Raw genomic sequence first — 25,345 nt, forward strand, 5'->3', positions numbered from 1 at the left:
ATATGTCAATCCAGACCAGAGTAAGCGACTGCCCACGTTTGTCGAATCGTTGAACTTTGCACCTAATTTATAACAATTTCGATCTGTTAACTTTCCACGACATGTCTACTCAAATGGCAACTGATCTCTCTAAATCCGCTATTACCGAAAACACCATGGTTGGGTTCATTGGTGCAGGACGAATGGCACAAGCCATGGCAAAGGGCTTTATTTCATCCGGTAAGGGGAACTAACTCTTTATTTACAAAAAATAAACACATCCACGTGTGTCAATAATAATATAATGTCAATTTGATCTAATTGTTATTTTGATTTATCAGCTGATTTTTCGTGTCTGAAGACATTTTTTTTTTACTGTTCAGTGTAAATTCGATACCTGCCTTTGAGTTTAACTTCATTTGAAATTTCTTTTTTATGGCCATTTTTGCACGAATTTTGAAAAAAATACAACAGTGGCGAAATATTTATTATTTTTTATTATTTTGAATGAAACGCGAAATGGCAGCAGCCCAGACGAGATGATTCAAAGTACATATAACTATTACATGTATGTCAATCTTAAACATGATTTAAATTTAAAAAAAAACAAAAAAAAAACTTAATCCTTATCACTAATATATAAAAGTATGACAATACTATATACCGGAAAAACACTGGAAAACTACCAGAAAACACCATGTTATACTGAATACCGGAAAACACTCTAAATAGGTAACCCGGAGCCTGGTCCTCTGTCTGTGGGGGGTTAGGGTTAGGTTTTTCCCCTGTTTTCCGGTATTCAGTATAACATGGTGTTTTTCAGTAGTTTTCTGGGTGTTTTACAGTATATAGTATAGCTCTAACAGTAATGAAAGGAGGATAGAAATGGGCATACACAGATATTTGATAGTGGCAGTATAGGGAATTACATCAGTCTGTCAGTATTTAATCTCTTAATATAGCCAGATAGTCCTTGATCAGTGCAACATACTGATAACATTGACAGGTTTGATTAAATTATCAATTGTAAATAAATTGAAGCACCTTGGATGATCTCAATAAATAATGTTTTCTAAACAAAAAGGTAATTAAAAAATCTTATATACTGGTTGGTGATAGTATATAGATTTACATTTACCTTAGCAATTGATGTTCATCATTAAAATAATTCATGAGTTGAAATTCAGATACTTTGGTCTGTCCACAATTCTCCCTTGCAAACCACAAATGTTATTAAATCTCTCAACTGATTATGAGTGCAAAAAATGGTTAAATTTCATTCAATGTCCAAAGATATTTGGGTCTCCAAATTGAGCAATGTACCTTTTACTGAGAGATTAGAATTTTCAACAAGAAAATAAATATAACTAATTTCATTTATCATTAAAATTAACCCTAGAATCCACTAATTATCAAAAATTGAAGGACTTGTATATTTAGATCAAAGCATAGTTAACAGGCATTTGCTGAACTTTTTACAAAATCACTACGGGCTATGATTTAATTTATAGTTCTCTGTGGCCTTGATCAATAAATAACCCACTCAATTCTTCTGTGCAATGTTGTCTTAAAGTTAAAGGACAATATTGGTGTCAGCCATTATCACCTGTCATAGAACTGGTTAAACATGTTCCAAATATAATTTTAACACAGAGATCATTGCTACCTAGATGCATTTCTTTAAATTATATTTGGAAAGTGTTTAACCAGTTCTATCACATATGTGTTAATGGCTGACACCAATATTGTCCATTAAAATTTTAAAATTGAGATATGTTGAACTAAAAACTTCTGAGAAGAGTAACTAAATACTTTTTTTTTTAAAAAAAAGTAATTTTTAATACGCCTACATTGAAATTTAGTTGTAAATTATCATCACCCCTGTCTGTCCGCCTGTTGTCCACAATTGCTTGTGGATGCTCTAGAGGCTAAAGTTAGTATCCTATTCACTTTAAATTTATACACTTAAGGTCATGAGATGAAGAATCCTATTGATTTTCAACAATTTACGATAATTACTGCTAGAGTTATGGCCCTTGAATACTTTGAAATATCTTTTTGATTCTTTGGAGACCACAGTTATCATCTGATTGACAAAATTTTATACAGTGTTTAAAGATACATTAGCTAAGAGTTTAATAAAGGGTTGGTCATTCTTGCTATAATAATTAAAAAATAGATGATGAAAAAAGAAAATATTGAAAATTTCATTCAAATTACTTCATTCTCAGCCAAGTTATCATTGTTTAAAGTTTTGACAAGATGCCTGCACAGTGGTAACCAGGGCACTGGTATAATCAGGACTTAGCCTCGCTTTCCCATTTTTAAATTAAATTTTTAAATGGCGAACTGTTATAATCTAGTTAAAATCTTGAGTATCCGATGCCATTGAGAGTCGATTATGGTCTTGTTTCGTTAATAAATGTCTAATTCATAGTTTATATAACATTTCAGGCCTAAAGAAAGACCTGCAATAGGCAGATTTAGCTCTTGCATAGTGTATGTTTACGGTCATGAGAAAAAGAACCCTATTGATTTCAAAGATTTCTGATATGGCTCTTGATTCTTCATCTCTTTGAAAAAGCTTGTGGACAGGAGATGAGACAAAGAAATCTATAAACTTTCAAGAATTTGATTTCTGATAACTTGAACAGCATATAAATTCACGATATTGCATGTTTTGTATATAAAACATTAGCATGGGCCAAACACATTCTGATCATTACTGAATGGGTTAGTACTCTTGATCAATTTTTAGTATCCTGTTGTTTCATTACTGACAAAAGATAAAACATCCGACAACCCTTGTTTATTGCTGTGGGCATATGTTTCATTGCATGGCAACTTTTATTTTCCTGAAGAAATTGGAGGCAGAATTTTTAATAGGTGTGGCCGGATTGATTGACATAGCCGTTTTAACTTTTGCATGCAAATAGTATTGCATACTCCATTCATAAAAAATCTAAATTATATTTTATCCAACCTGGCATAAATCTCATATTCTAATGTCCCTTTAAAGGAGCTAAATCGCTAACATTTGGGACCTAGAAATTGACAAAAGTGGTCGCAACGCATATAATACTGTAATATGAATGTATATAAACTGATTTACATTCAATGGTTTCCGTTTTTACTCCAATTTCAAATCAGTTATGTTCGGTGAAATAAGCCAGCAGTCTCAAGCGAGTGCAAATTTCTAGCGTCTGGTTATTCCAGTCTACATACGCCGTTTGATTTGGTGCAATGTGTCTAGCCTCGTCCCTCGAGTCTCTTGATACAACTGGGGCTGAAGCGCATTATGGTACACGATTCGTATACCAATGGTAAAATGTTTATTTTGTCTTAAATATTGGATATCAGAGGCCCATCTTTTCCAGTAGGATCACAACATGAATGTTGATTTAATTTGACAAATAATTCGTGTTTTCAATGTTGAAGATTTTGGATGATATTGAGTTAGAGACTTAGCTACTTTAAATTAAGATAATTCATGTCCAAAAATGTTAATTATTTGCACCAGTGTGTCAATTGTTTATTAAACCCCATTTAATTTCATGTTAATTGTTTACATGTACTTGTAAATTAATACTTGTTTAAGAATAGTTGTAGCTAGAATAGTGGCAGTCAATTTTCTCACTCTTTGTTGCTTTCATTATTATTATCAATCAATCTAGAATTACAAATATTACTGAAAGTATAAGTAGTTAATGAAGTTGTTATATTTCACTGATAGTATTTAAGAGATAACTTATGTCAGTTTAGGAATCTCAAGGGTCAAAAGGTCAGTGATAATGTCTTTCATTTACACATTTCTTTGTTGTTAGTCTCATTACTCAATGGAAAGTTTTGGTTTAAATCAGGGAAAATTTCCCCACAGTAAATGTTACTACATGGTTACTTACAATCACTGGAGGGCATGACAATAGGGATTCTTCTACAATCAGGGTATGCAATTAAATGTGGTTTTTTTTGTTTCTTTTTGAAGACAGGCCGTCAGTACATGGATTTTTAAATATATGGTAATTTAGTCTTCAAAATTATAAAAGTTATTTTGCTTTGTAAAAGGAATGATATATCTTAAAGATACCTTCCCACAAAAGCATTTATCAGGTGGTTATTTCCAATAAAAGTATTGCAAATTTGGTGTATATGGAAAGTAGAGACGGCCTATCTTACTAGAAAAATACTGGATTCCTTGAAAACCACCCATGGAGCGCATACAGGAAAAAAATGAGAGGGTGTCACTAATTGACAGCCCCACGATTAAGGGCACTCTGCTCAAGTGACGTCAAAGGTTGCATGCGTAGGTTGTCTGACCTCTTTGATGTATATATCGATAAACTTGATTGTGAGCGGACTTGGAAAAATTGAGAGACTTGAGCATATAAGGGTTTCTGAGATAAAAAACGTAGAAAAAAATGTGGGCAGGGGTAAGTCCAAGATTGGCACTCGTTGCTAGTTACCGGTTACCGCCAAGTCACGTGACATAAACATGACATTTTTTTATAGATTTTTTATAGCTTGAGGTATTTCGTCGCAAAGGAATCCCTTGCAAACTACAATATTGTAAAAGATGAATCTCTAATATGAATATCGATTCAAAAATGGTTAAATACCTTTCAGTATTGATGAAGATACGTTGAAAAGAAATTTCATCAATCTGCAGTGCTGCTCGCTATGTAATAAGCTTACCACCATTTTGTTGTGGGTGATCAGAATTGTTATATGTAGGCCTATTTTAAATCTGACAAGCGTTGATTTTATAAATAAATGTTAAACATGTATTATGCAAGAGCTAAAACTGTCTATTGCAGGTCTTTCTTTAGGCCTGAAATATTATCTAAATTATTAATTAGAATTCGACATTGATTTACTGATCCAGGTTATGAACAACTCTTGATGCCATCAATGGCCTGTGATCTTTAGGTGATTTGAATACATTTTGTGATGGATAATTTAACGTAAAAATGGATAATCGAGACTTTGTTAATTATAGAACCAATGTTAGTAATGATGATCGAGGCTTGCCGAAAATTGAATCTTTAATATCTTGGTTCAGAGTGAAGCAATTTTGCTGAAATTTGTTTCATAATGTCCTGTCATCTCTTCTCACGAACAGATCTTTGTGTATTAATTATAATATGGCAAGTGTAGTGTTGTTAATATGTGTCATTAATCATTAATCAATCCGACTAAAGTTGCATAGACATAGTGTCATAAATATATTTACACCTCGTTGTGGGATTAAGAATGCTAATTAGGTAATTATCTTTTTTACACCAGCCAGATCAAAGACATTTAGGTGGAACGTGTACGTAATACCCCACGAACGAAAGAAAAAAGTTACGGGTTAATTTCTCCACACGACAACTAATCGTAGAATCGTACACTTGTTAATTGTATAAAATAATTAAGATTTATTCATCAGTTGTTTATAATTATTATTTACCCAATAATCCATTAGCTTTGTTCACCGATGTATTATTTGTTGATTGACGTTTAAACAACATTTAATTGACTTGATATGAAATCAAAATATATATTATTCGATGGATAAGCGGTTGTGATAAGATTAGGTTATAATGTCTAACATCGTTTAACTTCTTTATGATAAAGGTATTTTACAATTACATTGACAGTTTAATCACTCACCAAACGGCATCAGGAACTCCACGTATGGTCACGTGTATTTGATATTCATGTCCATGAATCCCATGCAATTTTGGCGCCAAAATTTAACCTCAGTTACTACGCCCGTAGTATGCATGGAACCATACATGGTAATAAGATTCCCTGCATTGATTGGCTGAGAAATGAGGACGATCTATTGTTATGCATAGTCATCGGAAAATTCCATATTCGCTGTGAATTTCAAATGGAGTTGCGATAAATGTTGTTCTTTGTGTATAGAAATGGTTATTATTATATATTGCTAATAAAGATTATATCGACAAATGACTGGCACCATTTGTAATTCTGTACTTAAAGAGAATAGTTTGGGATATCAAGTATTACAGGGTTATCCAAATTACCGGTAAATGCGCTAATTTTATTGCTTGGGTCGTCTTCATTTGTCACCTGGCCTATTTAAACAATGGCACCTTAAATGGATCTACGGCATGATACAGCATTTTAAATTCACTCTAAAATATTCCAATCACAAATGACTAATCTTTAACAACGCAAGTCGATAATTCGGTGATTATGATTAGGCCAGTCACATGTTAATTGGACCGACAAATACACACTTGTCAACTGGTGGTGTGTATAGATAGTGATATATTGTACAGGCAGTGATATATTGTATAGATAATGTATATATAGTATGTGTAGTTCCTGTGACGTCACCAGCCAATCAACCGGATTAAGGTTGTAATTGAAAATTTGAAAACATAAACCTTAATAGCTGAATTAATTTGAATCAGATTGGTTTGAAAAAAACTTGCCGTAAAATGGATATAGTAACCATTGGTTATAAGTACATGCAATTAAGATTTTTCATCTTATGTGGTCTTTAAGTTTATTTGGTAAAATTTATATTATATTTTAAGAACCTTTCTTTTATCTTTAGGTGTTACACTATTGGAATTCTATAACCAAGCATTTCAACATTATGATTGGCAGAAATATTTTCATATTATTGTTTAGATTTTGTTATTTTATTACCACCCACATTTTTAAATTAAATGTAAATCAGTCCAGTAATACTAGCTATAGCCATAAATAAAGTAATCACCTACACTTGTTTCGCGATATAATTAAATGTACCGGTATTTCTAATCTTTATCTTTTTATCAACTGGAGTATTATTGTATAGTTGTTTTAATAGACTGGAGTATTATTGTATAGTTGTTTTAATAGTTTAGTATCTAAACTCCATCTACTTCTTTATCTATTGTCTTTAATTGTCTTTATAAAATTTAGCATTACCTTAAAGGGCATTATGGAAGATTTGATAAAGAGCTGACAGTTCTCGCTAGAATAGTTAAAAAAATAGATAACGTAAAAAGAATATGCTAAAAATTTCAGTCAAATTACGTCACTCTGTGCCGAGGAAACCAAATTTCAAAAACATTGTAGCCTTGATTGTCATTGTTACCATTGTTACAATAATAAACAAAGTCTCGATTATCCATTTTAACAGTTAAAGGACAATATTGGTGCCAGTCATTATCACATATGTGATAGAACTAATTAAACACATTCCAAATATAATTTTAACTCAGAGATCATTGCTACGATAGCTGAGTTATACAGGATTCCTGAATCGGAAGTGACGAACGCCAAAGGAAAACACAAGACATACCTCTATATAACTAGCTGAAGTGCCGACTGATAACAGATACATGGGCGAATTTCTGCTCACTAATAATTCCTTCGAATACTAAAAGTTGTTGTGTGAGACTGTGAGAGGATATCTAACAATTTATAAAAAGAATTGACTGCCAGTAGATAAGAGAACACGAAAGAAAAAGAGAAAAAAAGTCTGTGCATTACCATGTTTTTATAAGGTAGGGGAAAGCGGGGTTAGTCCGACCCCATTCATTTCTCGCGCCCACTCGGCCAAACCTCAGCAGATTCCAGTACCCTACATCTAGCCTCGGCTGTATGACGAAGTCCGCCATTAGGACTACTTTCAAGTTCCTGATTACCAACGCCGTTGCCCATGACGACGCATTTAAAGAATGTTTTACCATACAAAGATTTCAAAGTCTGAAGCTGTTTTTCTTTCAAGTTTATCCTATTTCCTTTAGACACGGACCAGTTTGAACTGAAAAGTCTATATACGCTTCGAACGACGCATTTTTGAGAACTTCTTTCTAAAAGTGGCAAGTTTTCCTAATAATACCCCCGTCAGACCGGGGTAGCGTCCTTACTTCGCTGCGACGGCGATGGAAAATCGTTTTAGAGCGCGTTAAGATCGCCATAAGCATAATGGAAATGCCAGCTATCGTGCTGTAGTCACCATGGTCGCCAATGATCGCCAAGTCACCGCGTTTATTTTGAGCATGTTCAGAGCAAACGCCACGGTTCTGCGATCTGAACTGTAAAACTATGAGAATAAGACTTTTTTTTCAAGTTTGTATTTTTTGGGGACATTTTCGCGTGTTGTGTTCATGTTTGCGAGCGACCTTGTGAATTTTCTGGTCACCGTACAGTCGCAGCAGCGCAGTAAGGACATCATCCCGGTCTGACGGGGGCATAAGTAAACCGGTGCCGCATCGCAATTGTATAGGCGTAGGTACATATCACTTACTGTCATACAGCCGAGGCTTGATGTTCGCCCATTCGGACATGGTGACTTTGAGATGAAATTACTTGTATACGCCTGTCAATAAAACTAAATTAGCCAACTCCACTGTCTTTAAACTAGTATGGTCTGCGGCAGTGGTTCTCAACCTTTTTGTGCACATGAAAAAACAGACTAGTCATAGACACATAGTATGGCTCAAACTAAACGTCACACATAGAAGGATCTCATGGCACACCTGTGTGCCGCGGCACACTGGTTGGGAATCACTGGTCTACGGTAACGTAGCTTCAAAAGTTATCGAGATATGTTGGTTTCATTAACAATGGTGCGAACTAGCCCAGCTCTCCCCTATAGAATGAATATAAACAAGGGAATGTACGGACTATTTCTATTTTTCTTGTGTTCTCTTACCTAATTATATTCAATTACTGTATCGAATTGTCTGCTATCCTCTTACAGTGCAATATAACAACTTTTGGTCTTCGAAGGAATTATTAGTGAGCAGAAATTCGCCCATGTATCTGTTATCAGTCGGCACTTCAGCCAGTTATATAGAGGTATGTCCCGTGTTTTCCTTTGGCGTGCGGCACTTCCGACTTGCGAATCCCGTATTACTCAGCTATCGTAGCAGTGATCTCTCTGTTAAAATTATATTTGGAATGTATTTAACCAGTTCTATCACATATGTGATAATGACTGGCACCAATATTGTCCTTTAATCATGAACAGTCGTTGAATCGCAAATCGGATTCAAATCTGTTTAAAATCATACCATTCAAATGTTATGGAGAGTTGATTATGGTCTTGTCATGTTAATAAATGTCTAATTAATAATTTTTATCAAAATTAAATAGGAAGATTTAGCTCTTGTATAATATATTTTAATTTTTCCTCACGACACACATCAAATTGTTCTGCCATTTTAATTGTTGGTTTATTTTAATGTTGTTGCCGTTAGAATAAATCATATCAAGACTTATAAAGTAGTTCATGGTTTATGGAAGTAACTCTCTAGGTTATAATTCCTTGCATCGGTGAGGTCATTCCTTTGTTCCCAGGGGCCTATGTTACCCAGATTTACACAACACCTATTGGAAAGATGACAAAGACTTTGTGTTAATAGTTTTTAGGACCATAGCTAGGGAACCTACATAAATTCCTGCATCAGCTTGCTTTAATAGTGCAAGTAAATGTCAGATACTATTGACAATATATGTAAATATAAACACTTTAATTGTAAACTGAACTCATTATTTTATGATCAGCAAATTTTTGTCATAAATAAGCTTTTCAGTATGAAGTATAGGTTATTGCAATAAGAGTCTAGAATAGCGGATGGCTGAGAATTAAATGGATTGAGATACGAGTTAGAATTGGAAATGAAATGAAATAAAATGGGGTTAACATCCTATTGTTCTGCTCCGACTGGGCTAATGACGATGGCCATACAGTGTGCTATGAGGGAAATTTGCCTGGGCAGCGGCACTATGGCCTACTCTTATATCGAATTCCAACTGTCTACATCCAAACAACTAGACAGCAATAATAAGTAATCCATGCTACATCTTGTCAAAACTTCAAACACTGATAACTTATATATATTGATTTTACATTATTTATTTTTTAACTTTTATAACAAGAATGGTCAGCTCTTTATCAACATCTTAAATTGTGCATCTTTAATATAATTGAAATCTATTTTATTTACCTAATTATTTCTCTTGAAAGATATATAGACATCTGAATGACATTGACCTAGTAAAACAACAGAGATCAATTAAAACACTATTTGATAACATTTACTGTAATTTATCACACTGCGACCTTTCAATTAGATTTCGCATATCTGTATCAAACATATAAAATTTTATTTTATTTTTTTATATGCTTAAACCTTGTGCGGATACAAGGGGTATTTTGTGACTCTATATCCATATCCTTAACATTTGTGGTGAACTGGTTCATAATTGTCTAGCGAGAATTTTATACTTTGTCAGCTACTTAAAGATACATTATGGGAGATTTTTATAGAGAGTTGGCCATTCTTGCTATAACAGTTCAAAAGTAGATGATGAAAGAAGAATATATTGAAAAGTTCAGTGAAATTACTTTATTCTGTACATAGTTATCATCGTTGTAATATTTGACTAGAAATGGTAGTGAAATGTGCCTTCACCTTGGCTGATCGTTTGATTGACAGGCGTGAAATCCTATTTAAATCCAAGCTGTAGCCGAGCCATCCGTGGGTCTACAGAGTTGATTTTGGGCTTGTTGTTTAAATAAAGATCTAATTTATAATTTCTATAACATCTGAAGCCTAAATTAAGACTTGCAATAATCAGATTTTGCTCTTGCATAATGTATGTTTAACATCGGGTATAATGCTGCAAATAGAGCAGATACAAGACTTACAAGTGCCCAATTTGTTCTTCGATATGTGCGAGCTTTGTATTCGGAATCTTTCTTACTGTTGTGTTTGATCATTCTAGTAATCTAGATCTGCAAACAAATCTAGTAACTCTACCAACCCTGATAAAAGACGATTCTACATGGAAATGACAAAGTCATTTGCAGATTTTGATGGTTTAAAATCTTCACTGTTAATACCTCAAATATTTTTTTTTACTTTGATTGATTATTCTTCAGACTTTATATGAAGCTCTAGTTTGATTGTATTTGAATAAAATTACGCATCCAAAAACCTATTTATGTCTGTACAAGGGTTAATAACGATTTGTGAAATCTTGTTAAACTAAAGTAATTGTTATCCATAAAGGGAGCCCTGGTGGTTCAGTGAGTAACTTGAAGGTCTCGTATTTGATCCTTGCGTTGGCCCGAGAATGTTCAGTATTTCTGATGTGGTTCCCCTTGTCAGTGGTGCAGAACAGAGGGCCTGGCAAGGGACAATGTATAGTTGTTTGGATGGGATGGAAATTCACGGTCCCATGTACACTTGGTGTACACTTAAAAGATCCCTTGGTAGTTGGAATTCGATATATAAGAGTAGGCCGCAGGAGTCCTATCTGGCAGAATTGCCCTCATAGCTGACTTTATGACCTATTCCTGTTTTCATTAGCCCAGACGTAGCAGGACAGTAGGAATTTGTTATCCACACATAGTGTTTAATTGATCATGTCCCAATTTGAATTACTAGATTATATACCATTCAAAGGATATAAAAACATACATAGTTGTTAGAACCTTGTGTAAATTAGGAGAGACTTATTAATCCAACAAATAGCTGTTACATTTATAATTTATACTGTGCATTGATATCTAACAATAGAGGGGTCAATGACTGGTCATTGACCAAACTTGTCATCAAATATATTGTTTTAAACCTCTACTAGAAAGCAATATTGTATAGTTTAATTATGGAAGTTACAAATTGGACTCTAAATTTCAAAAGACCTAAAGCAATATTGTGATCACCAGTAAACACAAATTAAGTATATTCTCTATGTAAAATTCATCTGATGATGAAATTTTAAAATAAATACATGTAGGTCAGAGAAGTTGATTCTGCTAAAAGAAATGGGTTTGGTTTTTTTAATCTTTTTTTCCTCACTACCAATATTTCCCTAATGAAATTTCTCAGTATTGGCCTACATCTTCATTTCACTTGCTGATGCAATAAAAACAATTTGTGAAGAAATGGGTGGATGCAAACTGGAATAATTGATTTAACACATATGTTTGTGCAATTATTTATACTTAACATAAATAAATCAATAAAAATTGGGGGTGTGTCTAGGAGTTCGGAGGTGGAAAGAGGTGGGACTAAATTGGCTACTAAAATGGGGTTATAGTATTAGAGAATTGTTACAGAATTTGATGTGGGAGGAGAAATAATGTTTGACACGCCCACTACTTAGCCCTCCCCATCTAGCAATACATTACTGAAACATTCTTTTTGTATACATTATTCATCTTTTAAAATAATGAGCCACGGTGGCTCATTGAGAAAGATGTTGACTTGCTAACCTGGAGGTTCCGTGTTCGATCCCTGCAATGGCTGAGAAAGTTCTTCAGGATTTTCCAGCATGGTTCCACCTTGTCAGTGGTGTACGACAGAGGGCCTGGCAAGATACAATGTATAGTAATTCAGATTTGACGAAAAACCGAGGTCATGTGTCACATTGGCATAAAAGGTGGAAAGAGGTGGGACTAAATTGGCTACTAAAATGGGGTTATAGTATTAGAGAATGTTACAGAATTTGATGTGGGAGGAGAAATAATGTTTGACACGCCCATTACTTAGCCCTCCTCATCTAGCAAACCATTACTGAAACATTCTTTTTGTATACATTATTCATCTTTTAAAATAATGAGCCACGATGGCTCAGTGAGAAAGACATTGACTTGCTAACCTGGAGGTTCCGTGTTCGATCCCTGCAATGGCTGAAAAAATTCTTCAAGATTTTCCAGCATGGTTCCACCTTGTCAGTGGTGTACGACAGAGGGCCTGGCAAGGGACAATGTATAGTAATTCAAATTTGACGAAAAACCGAGGTCATGTGTCACATTGGCATAAAAGAACCCTTAACAGTTGGAATCTGATATAAGAGTAGGCCATAGCACTGCTGTCTGGGCAAAAATGTCCCTCATACGTGTAACACACAGTTGGAGTACAACAGTAGGACATTAAACCGTATTTCATTCATTCATTCTTGGGTCCGTTGGGGCCCTGTGCTACTGTTAGAACAGGGTTATGGTAAAGTAGGTTAGATTACAAAGTGTACAAATCAGGAAGAAATAAATATAACAGAATTTTATTGGATTGTGTCTAGGTTCTGTTTGCAAGTAAATTGGTTTTCATTATATTATAGCCTAGGAGACAGTGCCTTTGTAATGTAAAGACACTGCAGCATTTATATCCCAGTACTGGCATGATATATTGTTGAATCAATGTATCACAATTTGTGTATTGAATGGTGAGACACTGAATCAACGCATTGCTATTCTTTTTTATTTCTGTCCCTTTAGTAACATGTCCATGTCACACATTTATCCATAGGTACACAAACACCCTTTAATTGTTGTGGTCCTTTTTTTGATTCACATCAATATCATGATATAAAACAGTTTTATTTCTTCAATATCGGCAGGGCTAAATATATCAATTATTCATTTATCCTGTTGTTTTCTTGGTAAATATTAACCTGGTTATAGATCATGATACGAAGAGTATTGAAGCACCTGAATCGCAATATATACGTATCGTGACTGCTCCCTACTATCTCCTCCCTACAACTTGTTTTTTGTATCATTTGTATAGTTTTTATAATTTGTTGTTATTATTTCAGGTTTAGTTAGAGCGGGTAATATAACTGCTAGTGATCACAATCAACAATGTCTACAAATATTACAGGTACATTCTTATATTATATACTGATACACAATGTTATAATACTTATATACAGATACACAATGTCTACAAATATTACAGGTACATTCTTACATTATATACTGATACACAATGTTATAATACTTATATACTGATACACAATGTTATAATACTTATACACTGAGATACACAATGAAAATACATGACTTTTATAAATGGATGATTGTAAATCTGGTTTGAGAGATACACTTTTATCTATCGATTCTGAATGTAACAACATCAGTTGTTGCTAATTTTATTCTAATCTTAATCATTGTGCCAAAATTTCTCTGTAAAATAATGATGTTATGGCCTCTGTGGGTTAATTTTCTTGTGTCAGTCAATGTCCAACCTACGATTGTGCTGTAAATGACTTTTCTGCTTCAATATGCCAACATATACAATCAGTTTAGTGGTACATATTCATCTGAGAAACCGGAAATGATTGATAATGCTCAAATCCAATGAGATTTCCAACCAGAGGGAGGGGGGGTGGCAATGTGCCTTCCCTTCTGAAAAAGTGCCCTCAAATTTGGAAAGAGTTTTGCGGTATTTTAAATACTCAAGGAAATGTCTGTGTCATCATATTCCCATTGCCATAATGATAATATTGTGCCCTCTTCTCCTGCTACACTTCCCAACCTTATTGATAAAACTCAATCGCATTCAATGTAGGCAGGTGCACCATCAGTCACTCCTCGTTGTTTTTTTGGCTCTCGGGCCTCATTGGGGCAGGGAACCAGTCAACGCTTCTGGTGATCGGCTTAGTGGGTTTTAGAGTAAGTATCTGTGCCCTAAGTTTGATCTGGTTACCTTCCTTCAGAGGCCCTAGCACGATTGTGATGGCTCTAGCATATTTTCAAACATTTTAGATGAACTTCAGAATGTCAGTACATGTATTACTAAGCAGGAATGCAAAGGTGTGTGTGTGTGTGGAGGGGGGGGGGGGGGTAACTATAACTATGTGTGTCAAGAATTGTAGTCACCTGGTGTAGATTAATTACTTTACAGTTGCATGTATAACAAAGCCTAAAATTTCTAATTTAAGATGAATTTTAACAATATGTGTTGCCTAAAGGAAGATCAGTTACAATGAATTTTCTTTCAGAAATATGATAATTTTGTATCTGTATTGTTTCTTACAGGACTTAGGAGCCAAAACAACCCGGGAAAATCAAGAAGTTGTCACAAAAAGCGACTTAGTAGTTCTAGCTGTCAAACCACATATAGTGAAACCAGTTTTAAGAGAGGTCGCACCCATAGTAAAATCAGATACACTTTTTGTTTCCATAGCAGCAGGAGTCACAATAGAAAGTATAGAATCAGTATGTAAATTTTAGTTGATGTAATTTGATTAATAATAAAATTTAGAATAGAATGAGTTCGGTAGAAGTCAAGTGTCATACAGCTAGTTGGTGTTTTGTTAGGAGCCATGGTGGCTCAGTGACTAAGGCACTGGCTTGCAGGAACGAGAGCTTGGAAAGGAACAGTGTCTAGCTAGTCTTTCTGATGTTACGGGAAAAAAACAACAATATCCCATGTACACCTTAGCGTGCATGTAAAAGAACCTTTGTGAAGTCAAAATTAAAACCATCATCGTTTTTTTATTTTGATTATTAAATTTAATTTTTTGTCTGATAGTTTTATTTCTAAACATGGGCTTTAACTGTGAATATAATCTTTGCAACAAAGAGAGATTTTCATATCATCAAATCGACAATCGTAAAAACAACAATTTGAACAGGCTACAAATAGAAAGTATAGTTTTAACATGGAAATGATTTCCAGTTTGATCATGTACATGACTGCATAACAATTGCAGAGATTAAATGTGATGTAATTAGAAACAATCCGATTTTATGAAACATCTGATACCAATTCTTATTTTTTTGGGACACTCACATAGTTGTTGCTATATTTATTTTATCATTTCACTTTAAATTATTTTAGAATTTGCCAGTGGGGACAAGAGTTGTTCGTGTTATGCCAAATACTCCAGCATTAGTGTCTGCTGGAGCCTCTGTGTTAACAAAAGGAACGACGGCTAGTGATACAGACAGTAAATTAGTTAAAGCATTATTATCGAGTATAGGAATATGTGAAGAAGGCTCTGAAAGTTATCTAGATGCTGTTACAGGACTAAGTGGTAGTGGACCTGCCTATGTAAGTACACTGAGACCTTGAAATATGTGTAGATGAGACAGCCGTTATCATAACGATCATTTCATTGTACATTTGTTTGTATAGTGTATACCCTGACATTGAAATGTTATATACTATAATAAATAGAATACAATATATAAAAAAAAACATTGTTTTATCCAAGTTTTGATTTAGTTCATCTTTGAACAAGTTAGTAATTTTTACTGGGAAACATTGGATAAAACAATGTTTTTTTGATATTGTATTTTATTTATTATTGTATATCAATATATTTTAAATGCATAATTAGTCAATATTGATCCTATCAAATCATCTGTAATTGGTTAGTGTTACCAGTTTCTATTTATTAGAAGTTTCTCACATTGAAATGTGGTCATATATACACAGTGTTTAATGTCATGAGAAGAAGAATCCTATTGATTTTCCAATCATGAACTTGATCAAGGTTATCATTCGATTGAATTATTCATACACAACCTGAATGGCCTAATTCATGATATGTATATGTTTTGTATAATAAATGTTAGCATCTGGCAGAACTAAAAGTCAAATAAATTCTAATGACATCTGATGATTACTTCATGGGTTGTTACTCTTAATTAGTTTTTATATGCCCACATAGACATGTTTTTCTATTTTGTCATCGTCTCTGTCCTTATGTACCTACGTAGGTACGTATGTACATGTACATCCTTTTTCCACAATTTCTTGTGAACACTGTACAGACTATATTTATCATAGTCCAATCGCTCAGGTTGATATTTTCATAGAATCATTCACTTTTTGACAAAAATGACAAAAGTTATCATCCGATCTGTATGAAATGGTTAGGAGTGTCTTGTAAAAGTTCCTGGACAATTTAGCCACTGTGGGCTTATGTTTCATTGCATGGCAACATATCTTTAGTGTCTTGTAAAGGCTTTCATTACAATAGAAAAAAAGCCACACAAGGCGTGGAAAAAGGCCCACACAGCAGCCATGTCTCAACAGAAAAACTTTGATGTTGACCAGATTTGATATGGAAAGGATCCTGTAAGAAATCAGATAACTATCGTTTTTACAACTTGTTCAGAAAAGGAGACATAACTCTTGTACGGAAGATCACAGACTGCTCAAAACCAATAGGGTTCATCCTCTCGTGACCCTACCAGATTTGAAAGAAATCTGTTAAATACTATAATCTCTATTGCATTAACAAAGTTTTCTGGAAAAGGGGGCATAACTCTGGTACAGAGGGCGGTGGAATGCTGAATATCGAATGGGGTCATCGTCACAAGGCCACAATGCTCCACACCGAAAGGGTGACAACTAAATACAACCTCTGTGGATTGCTTAGATGACTTAGCTGCTGTGGGCATATGTTTCATTGTTTGACAATATATATTTGTTTATTATATTGCAGGCATTCGTAGCTATAGAAGCTATGGCTGATGGTGGGGTTAAACAAGGCCTACCACGAGATTTAGCTTTGAAATTAGCAGCCCAAACATTATTGGTATGTATTTAATATTCATCTGTTTGTTCATCAACACTTAACTACCCAGTACACACTGTTTCTTCATTACATTATTTGAGGTGCTAATACAATTTTAATGAAAATCTTGACTGATGATGTTAATTTTAATTTTATTACATGTAAATGCCCAGATTACATTAAACATAGGTTGGTTCGATACTTACAGCTGTGGAATGTAAATGACCTGTTGGGGATAATAAATGACCAGTTTGACTGCAGAATGGGTCAAATGCATATATTAGGCTGAAATATATAATAGGATTTTAAACTTTAATGGATTAAAAATTTAATCAAATAAATCAAAGTAATCTGGTTAACTGAAAAATCATATGGTAGTCTACTCGTGAAATGAAAGTATTTGTTGGACCAGATATTATAAATCGGGTGCGAGGATCTGGTTAATCAAAAACTCATGTAATTCTGACTAGGTGCAATGAATTATCTGTTAGGTCAGATGATGTGACTCGGGTGTCAGAGTCAGTAGACTGACGACATGGTCCTTAGATGTATACTAGTTCCTAACGCAAGAAATTAATCATAACCCCATGTTGTTGGGTTTTTTTCAGGGTGCAGCAAAGATGGTGTTAGAAACTGGCAAACATCCAGGCCAATTAAAAGATGAAGTTTGTTCACCAGGGGGAACTACAATTGCTGCTATAGCTTCATTAGAAAAATCTGGATTTCGAGGAGCTTTAATTGATGCCGTAGAAGTTGCAACATTAAGAGCTCATGCTCTGGGTGCTACAAAATAGAATTTTATCAGATTAGTTTGTTTTTTGTTCGAATGTGATTAAAAACTATTTAATATTTAACAAAAAAAGTATTGCATTAAACGTATCATCTTTATTTTGAAGAATAGACAATACAGGTGGCACAGGGCTTCCACTTCAAAATTTTGACTGTCGGACATTTTTGTTAACGCAAATGAAATTCATATTTCATGTGTTTTTATTTTATTATTCATTCACGGGTCTATACCATGTTGTCAGTATGGTGTACATATATTTAACAAAGGAATACAATTTTAGTATAATAATTATTTATTGATGAAATATGCCTTTTTGGCTCTTTATGTAATACATAAATTCTACTGAGCTTTCTTCTGAACGGAAATCTTTGTCAGTATTTCTCTTCTGCTCATCAAGTGGGGAACACAAAATTGTACTATATTAAAATGAATAGTTCTGGGATTATAAATTAACAGGAACCAGTTATTTTTTTAAGACCAATTTGTAATGACATATCAGTATTTTTATGTAGCATCATAAACAATAGACCAATCCTCAGTGCCACTCTGTCATTCTGAAATAATTCCTCTAAAAATATGAAAAGTGCGAAATAAGAGGAGCATTGAGGAGATTGTTTTAGTCCAAGCCATTGGATTGATTTAGCATTACATTATATAGTCTTTTGAAAACCATACCATATCCTCATAATAACTAACAATTCTGGATGATTCTTCAATCATTTAAGTATGACAATGATAATAATTCAACTACATACAAGCGCAGTGGATGACCAAAGTATCTGCAACTATGTTAGATGAGCTAGATAAAATTAAATGAGGTTTAACTTCCTACTTTTTTGTACCGAGACAGCTTAAAAAAAAACTGACCTAAATGATTTAATGTTTGCTTCCACAGAGGTGATATCGCAGACAGTCGTCCATCTAATGTAAATAAGCCTTATTATATTCATACAATTAGTTAATCGATAAGCTCAAGTATTGACATAAAAAATAATATACCAAAAATGCATTATGTAAGATTTAGATGAAGTTCTGGCTGTTCTTGCTATAATAATAGATACCGGTAATGAACCAGCGGCTGCCAGGCAGGGTACGCCCACATTTTCGAGAGATGGATAGAAAACAAGCTAAAACGAAAGTGATTTTTCCTACAATCAAGGGCCATAATTCAGGAAATTACAATTCGATATGCTCAAATATCGAAAGGAACCAAGATCTTTGAGTTATAAACTTACATTTCAAGTTTCAACAAAATCGGATAAAAATTGTGACCTCTATAGGGTCCACAACCTTGATATACCATATTTTTACGCAATTTGAGAACGAGGGGCGGCCATTTTGGGCCGATTTTCACGAAATTTGAACTCAGTCTTCCTTAGGGTGTAATGGTGATATAATAATACGTTTTTTTTAAATCGGATAAAAATTATGACCTCTATAGTGTCCACAAGCTAAAAACGCGATTTTTCGTACAACCAGGGGCCATAATTCAGTAAGTTACGGTCCGATATGCGCAAATATCGAAAGGAACCAAGATCTTTGGGTTATAAACTTACATTTCAAGTTTCAACAAAATCGGATAAAAATTGTAACCTCTGATATACAATATTTTTACGTTATTTGAGAACGAAGGGCGGCCATTTTATCTGTCAGTTTTTGGCCGATTTTCACGAAATTCGAACTCAGTCGTCCTTAGGGTGTAACCGTGATATAATAATATGATTTTTTAAATCGGATAATAATTATGACCTCTATAGGGTCCACAAGCTAAAAATGTGATTTTTCGTACAATCAGGGGCCATAATTCAGGAAGTTACGGTCCCATATGCGCGAATATCGAAAGGAACCGAGATCTTTGGGTTATAAACTTACATTTCAAGTTTCAACAAAATCGGATAAAAATTGTGACCTCTACAGTGTTCACAAGCCAAAAACGTGATTTTTCGTACAATCAGGGGCCATAATCCATGTAGTTACGGTCCGATAGATGCTAATATCGAAAGGAACCGAGATCTTAGGGTGATAAACCTATATTTCAAGTTTCATTGAAATCGGATAAAAATTGTGACCTGTAGACTGTTCACAAACAATTGTGGACAGACGTCCGGACAGGGGCGACGACAATATACGTCCACATGAAAATGTGGGCGTATAAAAATGAATATTATTGAAAATTACTGGAATATTCCAGGTGAAGTTATAACAGTTTGAAGTTTTGGCAAGAAATTGCTGATTGTCAAGTGCCATGATAATAAACAAAGTTTTCATTGGCATTTTCTGTCCATTTTAATGTTAACCTATTATATGAAGCCAGAAAAAAAAAAAACATGCAATAGGAAGATTTCGCTCTTGCATAATGCATCTTTAATTTTAAAATAACTTCATACTAACCAGTTTGTACAAAAAATATATCGAACAATTAATGATTATTGTGTTAGTATGCATGTTATGAGGATTAATATTTTAACACAAAAGAAACATTTTAGAACATGGCCCAATTACCTTCTGGCAAAATCATTTAAGTAAGTAACTTAACTGTGCAAGGCTGGGTAACTAAGCTAGTAAAAAATAAAGATTAACTATTTATTTAAGATTAAGCTATTCTGTAGTCATTTATAAATCATACATGGGCAATGAGCTGAAAATGTAGATGTTTATATATAAACAAATGTTTAGGTTTATTTGTCTGATAAACAAACTACCGGTATGTATATTGCCACTTATAAGTGACCTTTTCTCTGAGGAGCTTTGAACGTTAAGGACACAACAAAACGGGGATCTCAGAATTGATTTAACAGCAGTTTATTCAGTTGTAACTGATCATATGATGCAGTAATTTAACAGAATCTCGTTTTAAAAGTAATATTCACATCTGACATTTTCTGCTAAATGTTTTGTGAATGTGATGTTAACTGGTAACACAAAAAAAAAAATAATTACTTTGCCCTAAAAATATACACATCATTAATGCAACAAGAGATAATATTTTCCAATGTTCATAGATCCACTGCATTTGAATTGATTATAATAAATTATATTTATGTTAGTAAAAAGGATACATGTTTTTCATGTCAAACAATTGAAGAGGAACAAAATAAAAATATATTTTGAAATGAAATAGTCTTATCCCTTCTGATTTTAGACAAAAAGTCAGATTTCAACCCTAACCAACTTTGATTCATCTGGATTTATGTTCCAATTCCAACCCAATTATTTATAATATTTGGTCAAGATCAGAATCATTAAAATGTTTTTCTTTCGGTTTGTATTTGGAAACCGGTGCTTTTGAAGTCATATGATGATGATCGGAAATGAAATGAGATTGAACGTACTGCTTTTCTGCAACAACCAGGATTTAAAGAAATGAAATGGGGTTTAGCATCCTAGGCTAATGAAGATGGGCATACACTACACACTGATGTTTGAGGGAAATTTTTCCCGGACAGGGGCACTATGGTCCTACTCTTATATCAAATTTCAACTGCCAACATGCAGGACCTTAGTTTTACTCCCATCCGATGACCAGACACCAATCTACACCACTGAAGGCGAAAGTGTGCTGGAAAATCCTAGAGAGCTTTTATGGCCAACACCAGGATTGAACTGACCTGGTTAGAAAGCCAGCACTACCTCACTAGTCCACCACAGTTCCCAGGATAATGAATACAGGATTATCAAAATAACTTGTTAATATTTGATAGACTTAATTATACACAGGGCGTCAACAAGATATTTCAAAGAGATCAAGGGGCTTAACTCTGGTAATAACTATTGGAAATTGCTGAAATTCAATAGGCTTCTTGTCTCATGACCTTAAGCACTGTGTATAAATTTAAAGTAAATCAGATATTAATTTTAACCTCTAGTGCATGCACAAGATTTTTCAAATTGATCAAGGGCCATAACTCTGGCAGTAATTATCGGAAATCGCTGCAAATTAAACGCTTCGTTTCATGACCTTAAACACAATGTATAAATTTAAAATCAATCAGATATTAACTTTAGATATTAACATAATTTGCCCACCTGTCTTCAATAATCTTAAGGTACTAGTTACATTATACTGTCATATTCCCATGACTACTGCTTTCTCTGTGCATTCGCCTTTTTTGTGGAAAATATGGGTTCTATTTTCTTCGCTTAGCAAAAACACAAAGTCCTTTCATTAAATGATATTAATGACATATACAAATGTTTCTTTATTACATAGTAACACATGGTCAATGGTGTCTCACATTTTAATCTACAAATATAATAATTTATATTTCTATAATGGTTCTGATAAATGTTTTTTTCTATAATGGTTTTGATAAATGGTATATGAATGATTAACAATGACTTAATGGATTTATTATAGTGTCTTGCTGAAGTGTGTGTGCGCTAAAATCTATTTTATTAAAGACCTATGGCTTTTAAACTTCTACAAGACATAATAATCAATCCAACAAGACTATTTTGGAACTGTCCAGATATTCTAGAAAATATACATCCTTTCATTCAGATCTAATTTATTTCAATTGATTGGATATGTTGACTCGAGATTTAAAACTAATGATTTTTTTTGTTCGATTCATCTAATATTTGTTTATGCCAAATTGGAAAGCATGCATATGTATACATAAAACAAGATCAATTCCATAATAATGATATCAAGTATTCCTATCTATATTTACAAAGTGTAGCTGACAGACATTGTTGCTCCTTTTGGAGGTTTAATTAGTTATAATATTTTAAATTGAGAAATATCTTTACAAGAGACCTCGGCCTGTTTAAAACGGACTAATAATAATAATAAATCCATAATATCAATATTGCATTGTACTACATTTCTTGCAACTCCAAACATACCTGGTTTCCTCAAATTCAGTTACTATCCCTGGATATTATAACACGTATCTATCTGGTTCAGGCAAGACATTTACCCAATTCTGAAGACACAACTAAAATGTTCAACAACAGATATCCAGTGATTATGAGTGAATTAGAGCATTCGAGTTACATAGTTTTTGCTACAAATATTTGTACATGTAACACCAAATATGAAAAAATGTTGAATTTAAATTAAAAAATCTAAAAAAATAATGATAACATAGAACATGAAATATGGGGGAAAGGGGGAAGGAAATTGAAAATTTATTTTAACAATTTCTTCCTGGTGTACGAGTTTTCTATTAAAATTTGACACATATTTACAATATTAACAAGATCACTTTTAGTGAAAATATGGTGAAAAAATTTTATAACATTTTTTTCCCATTTTATATTCTGGTAAATATAATATATATATATATCGTCAATTCAGAAGCAATCATTTGAAGAAATTGCTTCCAATAAATGCAACTGGTATAGTTATATATTTATTGAATTTTAAACAGAACAATCAGCAATGGCTTTAATAATCCTCTCATTCATCATGAAAATAGTTGCTATTAAAAATACCCTGGTATACGAACAGATTAATAGTAACATGACAAATATTTAGCCTTTTCATGTCACTGTTTTCTAAATTTTCCCCAGAAATTTCCTTTAAAACTGAGTTTTCTTTAGCGAGTTGAAATTCGACCAAATAAAGTACAATATTCTTAATTTATAAAGGAATGGAGTTAAACGTCTCATCATAACAGCAATATTTTGAGATTAACATGCAACTAATTTTATTTATGGTTACATGTTCAATAAAAAAAGAAAGAATCTGCTCAAACAGAGCCTATGTCCAGGATATTCTTTAAGTGGCATTTAGTAATTGAACAGTAACACGCTAACACTATTTATGGAATAACAATTACTGGTTTATCAACATGCAACGTTTCGACGATGATACTCTTTCTTGTCTTGTCATTTGCTTGATAAAGACAAGAGCATCATCGTCGAAATGTTGCATGTTAATAAACCAGTAATTGTTATTCAATAAATAGTGTTACTAGTGTACGTCCAGGCTTTTGTTACAAACACAAAGCATAGTGTACATGGGGGCCTCAAGTCACAAAGCATATGTTACATTGAGTACATGCAAGTTAAATGAGTTGTTTTGTACATCAGTCTTGTATGTGCTTTGTTTAACAGGGCCCTCATTTTTAAAGGAAAAAAAGAGGGGATTATCAAAGTAACAACAAAGAATATATTATTTATAATGTTCTCAATAATATTCACGTTTGATTTGATGAGAATTTAAACATCTTTTACAAGTACTGTTGCTGCCTTAACTCACAGTGTCTATCACGTCAGCACTATTACAGTCAAATTCATTAAAACCTTCAAATAAATTGTCAGTCAATAAAAACTTTAACATTAACACATTATTCCGAACTGAGGACCTCGTCCAATGAGAATATCTCCATAGGGTTCATTTTGCTCAACTGTGATGGCTTGGTGTTTCTTTAAGACTAGTAAGGTATAGAATCGTGATGCTGCTTGTTTACGGTCCAGTTTCCTAGCCATTTCTTTAAAACTTAATTCCTCGCTATAACGGAATGCGATTTCAAATGTGTGTTGCATCTGTTGTGTTCTCTTACTCCACCTTTGTTCTTCAGCATCTTCTGTAGGTAAAACACCTTCAACTTCCCCTTCAATAACGTCTTCAAACGTCTGAAAAAAACAAATCAAAGTCAAATTATAATTTTGAAGGATACATATTGGCAGTTTTCCACTATACAAAAGAAACTCTATTCAATAAATCTACACTAATTTTGGAAAAGTAACTTCGGATAGTTGCTTAATAATTGTGGCTTCTACAGGACTTTAATCTGATCTTTTTCCCAGTAGTTATCAAATTATCACTTAACTCAAAGCACAATGTAGGTGTCTTTATTTGAACTTATTCAGAGGGAAGTAAATTCTGTTTGGTGTCAAATGTTTTCAATGTGTTTTGGGGTTCAAAGGAAGGAGAGAGAGAGAGAAATGGGGTTTAACGTCCACTCGACACAACTAGGTCATTTCGGGACTAACATATGGTTTAATTTTATTTCAATAATTCGCTTGCGCATAGGGGTCTTTAGCAGTGGGAGGAAACCGGAGGACCCGGACAAAACCCACGAGGTTGGACAGGCGATCTTACTCCGTGTCACGTACAACCGGGGATTCGAAACCACGCCAGTCGACTTAATGACAGACTTTATGATACAGCGCGCACACGCTAACCATTCAGCCATCCAACCCCCCGTTTTGGGGTTCAAACAATGGCACGCTGGTATTGGGGGAGATAGAACATTTCTGAGCCGAATTCAGAGAAAATAATTATCCATGACACTGGCCGGTTTCACAACCAACATTCTGAAATTATTTCTAAAATAATCATTTTAA

The 25,345-nt window shown here is 33.7% G+C and overlaps 2 protein-coding genes across 3 annotated transcripts in view; one reads left to right on the forward strand and one right to left on the reverse strand.

Moving 5' to 3' along the window:
• On the forward strand, window positions 1-21,164 carry LOC126827401 (pyrroline-5-carboxylate reductase 1, mitochondrial). The gene is made up of 6 exons (XM_050556709.2): window positions 1-219; window positions 13,540-13,604; window positions 14,765-14,944; window positions 15,570-15,782; window positions 17,185-17,277; window positions 17,865-21,164. Exons 1-6 carry the CDS (start codon window positions 102-104, stop codon window positions 18,048-18,050), a joined length of 855 nt encoding a protein of 284 aa, XP_050412666.1. The 5' UTR covers window positions 1-101; the 3' UTR covers window positions 18,051-21,164.
• LOC126827336 (double-strand-break repair protein rad21 homolog) overlaps window positions 18,120-25,345 on the reverse strand; it is an 18,473-nt gene continuing 11,247 nt past the window's right edge. For both annotated transcript variants that reach the window (XM_050556614.2, XM_050556620.2), the window contains one exon: window positions 18,120-24,631. In XM_050556614.2, the coding sequence (XP_050412571.1) occupies window positions 24,335-24,631 (297 nt within the window). In that variant the 3' untranslated portion in view covers window positions 18,120-24,334. The remainder of the gene's footprint in view (window positions 24,632-25,345) is intronic.

Source organism: Patella vulgata, chromosome 1 (assembly GCF_932274485.2).
Source record: "Patella vulgata chromosome 1, xgPatVulg1.2, whole genome shotgun sequence".
Lineage (NCBI taxonomy): Eukaryota > Metazoa > Mollusca > Gastropoda > Patellidae > Patella > Patella vulgata.

Coding starts and splice junctions, on each gene's coding strand:
- LOC126827401 (XM_050556709.2), top strand. CDS start 102: ATGTCTACTCAAATGGCAACTGATCTCTCTAAATCCGCTATTACCGAA. Junction 13,605..14,764: donor AATGTCTACAAATATTACAG/GTACATTCTTAT, acceptor TGTTTCTTACAG/GACTTAGGAGCCAAAACAAC. Junction 17,278..17,864: donor TAGCAGCCCAAACATTATTG/GTATGTATTTAA, acceptor GGTTTTTTTCAG/GGTGCAGCAAAGATGGTGTT.